This window comes from Coffea arabica, chromosome 8c (genome assembly GCF_036785885.1).
Source record: "Coffea arabica cultivar ET-39 chromosome 8c, Coffea Arabica ET-39 HiFi, whole genome shotgun sequence".
Lineage (NCBI taxonomy): Eukaryota > Viridiplantae > Streptophyta > Magnoliopsida > Gentianales > Rubiaceae > Coffea > Coffea arabica.
Genome location: NC_092325.1, coordinates 34,727,013 through 34,738,943, shown reverse-complemented (window position 1 = coordinate 34,738,943; position 11,931 = coordinate 34,727,013). Strand labels below are relative to the sequence as shown.

At 35.0% G+C, this 11,931-nt stretch overlaps 1 protein-coding gene across 1 annotated transcript; it reads right to left on the bottom strand.

Moving 5' to 3' along the window:
• Window positions 1-8,241: 8,241 nt before the first annotated feature.
• On the bottom strand, window positions 8,242-8,649 carry LOC140013507 (uncharacterized). Its single transcript, XM_072062811.1, has one exon. The coding sequence runs from the start codon at window positions 8,647-8,649 to the stop codon at window positions 8,242-8,244; it is 408 nt and encodes a 135-aa protein (XP_071918912.1).
• Between the last annotated feature and the right edge of the window lie 3,282 nt (window positions 8,650-11,931).

Below are 11,931 nucleotides of genomic sequence, written 5' to 3'. Positions count from 1 at the left end.
ACTCGAGAATTAAGAGCAGAAAGAAACATTGTCATTTCAGAAACTGACCTGAATTCAATTAAGCTACTCAATGAAAAACAGAAAAAGGCATTCATAGCATATCTGAGAGAATTTACTCAGATAGACTTGGTGCTTTTTTCATTGATTGTCCAGGTGGTCAAGAAAAACATTCCTGTATAGAGTTTTGTTAGCTGATGTTAGATCCAAAGTCCATCTTGCACTTGCTACAGCTACATCAGGAATTGCAACTTCCATTTTACCAGGTGGAAGAACTGCATATTCTAGATTTAAAATTTCAATAGATATCTTTGATGGTGCAACATGTCGAGTCAGTAAACAAACTTCTTTAGCTACAATAATCAATGAAGCAAAACTAATGATTTGGAATGAAGTACCAATGTCTAAAAAAGCAGCAATTGAAGCTTTAGATGATCTCTTAAGAGATTTAGTGAATTCAGAAGAAGTATTTGGGGGAAAGGTAGTTGTGTTTGGTGGAGATTTTAGATAAACAGTGCCAGTTGTTCGAAAGGAACAAAAGCTGAAATAATAAATGAATGTTTGATAAATTCTCTATTATGACACAAATTAGAAAAATTGAAATTAATAGAGAACATGAGAGCAAAATTAGATCCTTTATTCACGTAGTTTCTTCTAAAAATTTGAGATGGAACACAACAAGTAGATGAGAATGATATGGTAAAACTTCCATTTTCAATTATAGTTAACTATAATAATGACACTGATGCAATTGAAAAGTTGATCAATATTGTGTATCCTGAATTTAAAGATTCTTCAAAGGAACTGCATTGCTCATAAAATAGAGCAATTTTAACTACAAAGAATAACTTTGTAGATGAAATAAATGATCAATTGATCAAAAAATTTCTAGAAGATTTGACTGAGTACTTAAGCTATGATGAAACATTGAATCAAAATCATCAGTCTGAGTATTTTGATCTCCTGAATACTCTTACACCTAGTAGCTTACCTCCACATAGGTTGCTATTAAAACCCAATGCCCCAATAGTTCTTTTAAGAAATTTTGATCCTACTGAAATATTATGCAATGGAACCAGACTCATAATAAAGAGTTTGAGTAAGAATGTTATTTGTGCTAAAATTGCAGTTGGAGATTTTTGTGGCAAAGAAGTTTTTATACATAGAATTTCCATGCAGCCACCAAGTGATGAACAATATCTAGTTCCATATAAACGAACACAATTTCCAATTCATTTGTGCTTTGCAATGACAATAAATAAAGCACAAGACCAAACATTAGATTTTATTGGTATTTATTTGAAAGAGCCTGTGTTTTCACATGACCAATTATATGTTGTACTTTCAAGGGCCCAAACAGCTTTAGCTATAAAAGTGCTTCTAAGACCAACTTATTTTGATAAATCATGTATTGATCATACTAAAAATATGGTATATAAAGAAATTCTTGAAACTTCCCAGATTACATTACCAGGTTTCAATATTCATTTCTCTTTTTGCTTAGAATTTTATTATTTTGTTTAATTGACTATCTAATTTCTCTACGAATATAGGTCATCATGCCTAGACATATATCTTCAGTGCTTGGCATTCAGAAAGGAGCGAAAAAAAATGGACTATTCTAGTACAAGTGGTTCACAAAAGCCATATTCAATTGACTCGTGAAGTTTCGCCTAGGCAAATTATTCGCTTTTTGCTAACAGATGCTGAGGTTAGCAAATACTTTTCATGTAAAAAATATAATTACATCACACATATTATCGGCCTTTCAAATGCAAATTATATTTAAATTTTCTTTACAAACATATCTAGCTCACTTCACGATTGTCTGCTTATAGCATTCATATATTAGAACATGAAAAATGGTATATTTGTTTAAGAAAACAATCCTTAGTATTCATGTTAAGTTTACACGTACTATGATACCACAACTATAGTTTCATTATGAATGAATAGTTACCTAACTATTAAAGTATTCATACCTATAATTTGAATTTCTGTGTGATAAATACGTTAGCCATAAATATGACACTTAAGGTTTTAACTCATGATATATATAAAACTAATTTTCTATAATCCTAATCAGGGAACAAATGTTTCTGTTGTGACCTATGAGCAACACATTAAGGTCTTCAGCAAATTTCTCCAGCCTTATTAAAGATATTATGTTTCTAATGCAACTGTCATTGCTGCTGACCCAACATACAGAGTTGGGACCTATAAATGCTCCTGGATTTTGAACTACAAGACTTTGGTTGAAAATTATACTAAACCTATGCCGCCTATGTTACCTTGTACATTTGAGCTGACAAAGTTCTCTGATGTTCACAAATATGCTGATTCAAATAATCTTTCCAATAATTTTTCTTACATTATTTTTTATTGTACTTGACAATCATTTGATATTTTACTGATTATGTACACTCATATCAACATTTTTATTTCAGATATTAGAGGCTTTGTGATTCAAGCATTACCAGTGAAACAGGCAGATCCAGGTTGTACTTCTAGAGACATTATAATAGTGAGTGAAGAGTAAATCAAAACTGAATACTACTTTTTTATTAAGGCATTTTAGATTAATGATAGCAGTTACAATTTTTTGTTATGCCTAACAAGAAAAGACTCATGCTTATGACTCTTTGGAATGAATTTGAACATGATGAAGGGAGAAAAATAGCAAACATGATTAGCACTACCCCTCTAATAATAGCTTTCCGCGTCAAAGCGACCACATTCAATAGTAAAACTTTCATTATACATTATGATTACTTTACTGTTTGACTTCTAAATACTTGATATGTTATATTACTAAAAATTTTCATCATTATTTACAGCTCTATCATTCACTACAAGGTATTCATTTGGCATTCTAATAAATCCTCCACTACCAAATGACCTCTCTTTCAGGCAATGGTAAATACAATCTTCTTTTTATTTTTAACCATAATTATTTCACTGGTAAATTTTCTATTTGTACTCTAAACATAACCATTCAGGTATAGTTTGAACAAGGAAAAAAATCAGAAATTTGCTTGATGCTAAAACATACAATGATCCAAAGTATGTACTTCCTCCTCCAAATGAAGAAGATATCAAAGCAATCAACAATTTTCAAGCATTATTTCCAGTTGTAAGTGCTATTTTTTATTTATAAATTTCACTTAAATATAACTTTTTTGTCTCTAGCTTACATTCAAATACCATTCATGCTCGGTTCACTCAGCAAAAGACAACTTAGGTGCAAGGAAATGTCAAACTTGCATATGCATTCACCAAATATTGGAATACTGCTTGTGTGAATTATCACAGAAATGTGAATGTCGACATTGATTGGATCATCCATTGTCCTTCATGTAAATAGCAAAGTGAAGTTGAACTCAGGTTAGACCATGAGCTTATACTTCTAAATTAAACATTATTCCGATTTGTCACCAAACATTAATCTTAATTCCTTCACTCAATTAAAGGGCTCGCATTCCAATTATTATAACTGATGCTTCGAGCTCAATACATTGCATTATATATGGAGAAGATGCTAAAAAAATGATTGAGTTCACTCCATTGCAACTTAAGCAAGCACAAGAAGATATAAGTAAAAACTTTCTGTCTTATATTCAACCATAAATACAAATATACATACAAAACAACTCACTAAACCTGACCAAAAGCTTTGGCATAGACACTGAACTTAATGATAGCTTGAAGAAGTACACAGTGGTCTGTTTTCTGAAAACCTATGAGTCTCCCTTTCAAGGTCAACTCCAAAGAAAGAATACTGTCATTAACGCTTATACTGCAGCTGAACTATCACATAATCCATTTCCACTAGCACGTCCAGAAAACATTGAAGTTTCTTCTGCACTTGGCACTTCATCAGTAGCGCATGCAGAAAAATCATCAAAGGATCAAATATTCACACCAACCACAAAGTTGGTACTTTAAGAAATTGCTGCAGCCAGTTCTTGCAAAGAAAGCCACACATCTACAAATAGTGGAGTGAAAAGAAGCCTTGAGTTTCCAAAAAGTCCATCTCAAAATCAAGCTTTACCAGCAGACACACCTGTTAAACATGCAACAAAGGCTCCTAAACAGTTTGCGAAAGAAGCTGCAAAACAGTAGAGTCCATTGGGCAATATCAAAGACAATCTAGCAAAGAAAGCTAAAGCTAAGCAAGTCTAATATGGCCTAATTCTGTACTTTTGTTAAATCTTTTGTTAATTACCTCAGTGCCCGCCTCTATTGCTTAGACAATATGTTTTGAATTATATTATGATCCATTATTCTTTTGACTTAAAAAGTAATGGATCCTAATATAACTGTTAATAGTTTAACAAACAATGTTGTAGTTCAATAGGCAATGAAACTTATTTAAGCCTCCTAATATGTAACTATGGCTAGCACTGAAGTATGTATTCTACTAAGACATGAATGACTTAGTTTCTGTAATGTATGGTTGTGATTTGCATATTATTTACCTCTTGAACCTATATATTCATTATGATCTTTTAGCAAATTATCCTCAATGTTACAACAAATCCAAAAAACAAAAAAACTCAATAAATAGAAAATTTTTTATCCATAATTTAGTTGGTCATATCAATGGGTAGGCCAGTGCATAGCACGGCTAGACCCATGCTAGTATATACATGTATCGAAGAACTAAACCTCCCCATGCATGGTGTTTCCAATAAACATATAAATGTTAGTGACATTGTGGGACGGAAAAGAAACCATCGTTTGTTAGAAAGGCCTTTAAAATCATAATAAAACATGAATCTTATGTTATCATTTCAACTAATTTTTAATCCTTCTTAATAACGTGAAATTAAACAGAGACATGATCTAGTTTGATATGTATATTGCTTTATGCATGCGTTAAGTTTTTTTTTATCTTCTCATTTGTGCTTTTATATTGATTCTTGAGGGGAAAAATGTACTTTTCATCCCTAATATTTAAGGTGTTAACCAATTTCATCCCCAAAGTTTTATGCAAAACATATTTCATCCTTGTAATTTTATAATTTTGACTAATTTCATCTTTAAAGTTTCACACGAACACATTTCATCCGCATAGTTTAACAGATTTGGCTAATTGAGGACAATTGATGGATTGTCAAGGATTTTAAATAGAATATTGTCACTTGACCACAGCATGCTCATTAGTTAAAAAAACACCGGACCAACAAAAAGTTTAAAAATCTTTTTTTAATTCACTTTCTCATTTTAGTACAAAAAAAAAACCTAAGAAATTTTTAGCCACCATTATTTTCTTCTTAACCACAATCGAACAAGAAAATCCAAAGAAAAAGAAGTCGTGGAAAACAAACAACCTCACTATAGCCAATTGGGAAAAAAATGTCGAACACATTACAACTAATTGAAGAAAAATATTAATGTGAAAGAAAGAATGGTTTGTGTGATGCCCCCACTTCTCCCAAGGGCAAACCCAAGGGTATCCGCGGGACGCCTGCCCAATTCTCATCAGAACTCGGTATGAATTCAATTCAAACTTAAGAATAACCAATCGATACTAAAAGTCGAAGATATAAAGGAAGGTCAATTCCTTAATAATCGTTCAAGTCTTACATCTTAAGCTACCAAGATATCTTACATTCCCAAAATATACAACTTCCAAAAGTTGTCTAAACAAATACATTCAAAATTCTAATCAAAAGGGCCATCAAGTCGATATCTCCATAATTCCTTCCATTTCAGCTCCTGTTAAGGAAAATAAGTCTAACGGGGTGAGCGAATACTCGTGAGGCCAAGAAAACATGCAAAACACATAGTTCAAATAACAATATCATTTAAGCGAGAAATAAAGCTGTAACACTCAAACAATTCACAATTCTCAATTTAACACATTCACTGAGGATACAGGAGCTCTCAATTCCTACTTGCTTTGCCAAAATTCAATCCAATACTTTCTCGTAATGACATTCCGTCACCCAGGTAGGTAATCAAGTCCGTAGAAGTTCACTACTCCAATTATGGTTTTGAGTCGACATGAGAGGTACCTCCCACCCAAATCGGTGTGGTACATGCTATCGCTTAGGGAATCGATTATACGTTTATGGTTCTGAGTCGACATGAGAGGTACCTCCCACCCGAATCGGTGTGGTACATACTATCGCTCAGTGGTCGATAAGACATCGCTCCAATCGACTTATACTTTATTTATAGCTTTGAGTCGACATGAGAGGTACCTCCCACCCGAATCGGTGTGGTACATGCTATCGCTCCGAGAACCAATTATAACACTGAGACGGTATGAGAGGTACCTCCCACCCAAATTGGTATGGTACATGCTATCCGCTCAGAGCTCACGAGTTAAAAAGATTCATGTGCGATTACCAATTATTGTTTACGGTTCTGAGTCGACATAAGAGGTACCTCCCACTCGAATCGGTGTGATACATACTATCGCTCAGGGAACCGATTATAGCACTGAAACGGTATGAGAGGTACCTCCCACCCGAATCAGTGTGGTACATGCTTCCGCTCAGAGCTTACGAGTTAAACGTATTCATGTGCAATTACCAAATCATATGTATTCAGATCTTAAGTACCACATAGTTCAAAAAGAGAGAGGACAAGGGCGTCCCCACAAGTAAAATATGATTGGTCGATAAGATTTACTTCGATCGACGTCGAGTCAACACAAATGTAATTTGCAATGGCAACACTTCACTTAGTTCACATAGCAATTCACTTCATACAACTTGAATATCAATTCACATAGCACAATTTAATTGTAGCATCACTTAAGGGAGAACGAGTGCGACAAAGTACACACTCGTCTCAACAATTCCATAATACTCAATTAACAATTCAAGCATTTGTCAACAATTCAAACAGGAGAAATGATTGTTGGACCAACCAAGACACTGTTTATGGATGAAATATCAACAGGCCTTGACAGCTCTACAACATTTCAAATAGTCAAGTGCGTGGAACAGATTGTGCATTCGACAGAGGCTACCGTGCTAATGTCCCTCCTGGAGCCTGCTCCGGAGACTTATGACCTCTTTGATGATATCAATCTTTTGTCAGAAGGCCAAATTGTATATCAGGGTCCAAGAGCGCACGTTCTTGAATTCTTTGAGAGCTATGGTTTTAAGTGTCCAGAGAGAAAGGGAACTGCTGATTTCCTGCAGGAAGTAATTACACGTCCAGCCTTCAATATATGATAGCCATAGTTCGCTTAAATATTAAAATCAGTCGACAATCAAGTTAGATTTGTAATAGCACGACACATAATTACCATCTCAAACATCATATTAATCTTTCGCCTTGCTGTTAAAAAGTTATGTCAAGACAAGACCAGAAACAGTATTGGGCAGACCGAAGCAAGCCATATAGATATATATCTGTAGCTGAATTTGCAAATATGTTTAAACGTTTCCATGTTGGTCAGCTTCTAGAGAACGAGTTCTCAGTCCCTTACAACAAGGTACGGAGTCACAAAGCAGCTCTGGTGTTCAAAAAGTACTCAGTTCCCAGAAAAGAGCTTCTAAAAGTAAATTTTGACAAGGAGTGGATACTAATCAAGAAAAACTCTTTTTATACATTTTCAGGACTTTTTGTTCTCAAAGCAATGAGCAACGTGTAACAATCAATGTAGGTCAATCATAGACAAGACTTCTTTGTATACAACATTTTTTGTGCAGTCTGTGTGCTCAGAGAAAGAAGTAAGTGGTCTAATAAGTACTTTCACATTGTTTTCTATTTTTCCCCATGATAATGAAACATATAATTGACCATGTGAGAATACAGGCTCTTTTACATATAAGCCAACGTAATCTAATGTCTGCCCTTGTGCTTTGTTAATTGTCATTGCGAAATATAACCTCAAAGGGAATTGAATCTTTTAAAGGGAACGGAGCAAAGTTCATCATCTGAACATTGTAAAGGAATTCGAGGTATGAAAACTGACTTACTTGTAAATGGGCCAAAAGAAATATCTGCCTGAATGACATTATTTCCAAACTCTTTGCATATAAGTCGTATGACATTTGAAAGTTCTTCACTTGGATTTATATTTCAGATTAACATGACAGGGCAGTTCTTCTTAAGTTTCAACTCATGTGGAGGCAATCCTTTTGTTGTAAGTATATTTAGAAAATCTTGGTTTTCCAGTTGGTGCGATACATCAAGAGTTTCATCAAAACTTAGATATGTTCTTTGTGGACCTAGGAATTTGTCGATTAGCATATCATTGATTTCATGCACAAAATTGTTTCATGTCATCAAGATAGCTCTATTAACAATTGACGATGGATTATTACTGAATGCCTCCATATCTGGGAATACCATACTTACCAAAGTCTCTACTGATGAAGCATCATCTACAAAGGGTAGATTTATTGGTGTTGAGATCTTGACTTCATTCATATGATTTGATATTTCTGTACCATCACCAATTCGAAGTAGAAAATTGCAGAAGTTCTTATCTAAATGAGCTCGCATATTTTCCTTTAGCCTTAGCTTTGTTAGTTGTTGCCATATAGGTGACATAACTAAGCTTGTACTAATAATATCTTCCTTATAGCCTCTTGTCACAGCTGGTAATGTTTGGCGGAAATCTCCTCCAAAAACCACAGTTTTACCACCAAATAACACATCGCGACCAGTGACATCTTTCATCATTTCATCAAAGCGTTCGATTGATTTTCATTTCACCATACTTGGTCCATCCCAGATAATAAGCTGTGCATCTCTAATCAACTGTGCAATCACAGTTTGCTTTCTAACATGACAACTTTTGGAATCGTCATCATGTAGAGGTATCTTAAATCGTGAGTGTGCAGTACAGCCTCCAGGTAAAATTGAAGCTGCAATGCCTGAAGTTACAGTTGCAAGTGCTATACCACCTGTTGATTTTATTTTTGCAAGAAGGGCTCGATATAGAAATGTTTTCTCTGTACCTCATGGTCCATCCACGAAAAATGATGTTGAGCTATTACTCATAATAGCATTTAAGATCTGTTCATAGGCATTCCTCTGATCCTTGTTTAGTTGATCAATTGCTCGAAGGTCATTCTCATTTACAGTTATATTCCTCTCAGATTCTATATCTTTTGCTACTACTTCTTGTTGGGACTTTGGATCAGTGGTGTGTTCAACTGATAATCAACTAAACTCTTTCCCATTGATCGTAAGTAGTTGTCAATGCATTGTAGCACTCTCACTTCTACAAGATGAATTGGGATTGAAGAATCTCACCTTATATCTTCCGATAGAAAGTCTTGAAATTGTAGCCATAGCTGAGCAGGGTTCTTTGGGCTGCAATAAACTAAGATAGCAGCAAATAATTGACGCAACGAATTCGGCATTGGATACGCAACTGCTTCCAATAGACATAGCTCAGCTGCATTATCTGTTTGTAATAGTCCCATCATATCCGCAGCTTCACGGAATGAAGCACAAACATGTCCATGTACAGTTCTCAAATCTAAAAACGAAGTCGGCTTCCTCACATGCATTAACAACATTCGTAAATAATACCTTTCTCCTTCTGATGGATGTGCACCTAAAATGCGGCCAATGACTTCTCTTTGCTTACGCTACTCCGAAATTTTTGATTGTTGGTTCCATTTGAAATATTCAGGAAATTCTGCATACACGCAATTCAAATTCTTTGCATAGTTGTCTACCTATTCATGAGAAAGAACTCTGTTAGCATGGTTTTTTGTAAAGCTCAATTTTTTACAACACTATGAAGCGAGCTTTTTTTTGGAAATGTTATTGGTTGTTTGTTCTCCAAATGTACTTGTAAGCTCATGATAGATGGATGTATTTGATTCAAATCAAAGGCAAAAATTCGCCACATTGCTTCGAGAGGGGATACCCATCTTGGTGCAACATAATTTTTTGTTTCATCTATAGTGCTACTTGTCTCAATGTCACTCAACTGATACAAAACTCTATCATGCCCTTTGTATATATACTTGTATATATATTTGACAGCTTGAATTGTGGAGCATATTTCAGCATTAATATGACAATTAAATTTTGCTAAGAGGTAAGGATTATAAGGTACTACCCAACGATTATCAAGATAATGGCCACGTGCCTTAACTTTCTTCTTGTCATTTCGTCGACGATACATTGGATATGAGTTGGTTGTATGTATCGTTGACTCACAGAATTGCTTGGGATAGTTATCTTTGCAACCAATATGCTTGCGCATACATGCACATGTGGGATTCATAGTACCACAAGGACCATGCATCGTGTGCTTAACAACAAGACCATGTAAATATTCGTGCTCAATGATATCGGGCAACTCGGCACCAACAATTCGGTCATAAGCTTCAGGAGAATACATCTTACTCCCTTGTTTTAGAATAATTAAGAAGTGAGCATGTGGGAGACCTCGTTTTTGGAATTCAATAACATATGTGTACGCTACTACCTTTCCAAAAATATTCTTTTTGAATAGTTCATTCTTTAATTGCTCCAATTTTGCTCTGAATACATGAGAAATTAAATTCGGTCGATTCTCAACTTTATTAGTTTGAAGAAGCAAACTTTTAATTTCAAGCCAATTTCAATTACACGTCATTGTTAAGAGGATGTCCGATTTTCCATATCGTTTGACCAATGACATTGCATCCATGTAGCGATGCCTCATATCACGAGGTCCTCCAATGAATGATCCTGGAAGGACTATTCGTTTTCCAACATTGGAAGATGAAGATTCTCCTTGTGAGAGACTATCAATAAGGCCTTGATATAATTCTGTTCGAAGCCGCGTTTGATTCTCATTCTGTCTATAGAAATCCAACCTTGCTGATTCAATTTTCACATACATATCTACAACATATTGTTATAGCAATCTCCCTATATGCAATAACATAGATTGGTCGTTCTCTCTAATCTGTAGTTTGTAGCAGTAGTACTCTCTCACTACAACAAAAATGGTCTTTCCTGACATATCTGTAAGGACACTTGTTGGTTTGTGTCATTATAGCATTCCTATCATGACACTTATTAGCAATTCAATAATATATACTCTAATTTTTTTTATTTTATTAGATATAAAAATAATAATGTGCCTTTAGATTATCTAACATGACACTTGAGAAAATATGAGATACACCAAAAAAAAGAAAGACACTAAACGGCATCGTTTGATTTTGGCGAAAGATTCATTTGCCCTAAAACACTCAAAATTTTCATTCTGCCGGCCAAAACACTTACTCAAAACAATTGCTCAAAATTTTCATTTTCCAGTTCCACCATTTCCAGCCACCCTCTCTCTGTCTCTCTATCTCTCTGTTGTCAGATTCCGATGTAGTTGGTGGGAAAAATGGGTAGCAGCCAAGCAGCAGTTTCCATGAAGCTTCAACCGTGGCTCCCTCAGGCAGCTAACAGCAGCATCAGCAACAAAATCTCTCTCGAAGGAAACCCACTTCCGGGTCATCATCATCATCTTCTTCGAATTCGGCTCAACAAATTTCTCCCTCGACTCGAATAGTTTATTGAGAATTGTCTTCCAAGTCCAATCTCAATTTGCCCTTTTGACAAACTACCTGGTTCATTGGCTTACTTTTACTAATGGCAATCTTGTTTTTCGGTCTTTCCATTTTCCTTTTTCTTACCCTTAACTCCGATTTCACCTCTTCCCCCATCTCTACCGCTTCTGAAGGCGTCCAGGTAAGCCAAAAGCCCACTTACTACTTCAAATTCATGGTTTTTGCGTTCCTGTAGTTGCACAGATATGCGGTGCATCTTTGTGTGTGTGTGTGTGTGTGTTTTTCCCCCTATTTGTTGAAATTGCACGCGAAAAGTTGTTTTATAGTTATTTTTGGTTCAAAATTTTGACCAAGTTTGTGCTATTATAGGCATGTGATGGTTATAAATTATAGCGCTTCAGAGGTTTATAAGCTAAAAGAGGACAAGGAAAGAGAAAATGGAGTTGTTTGT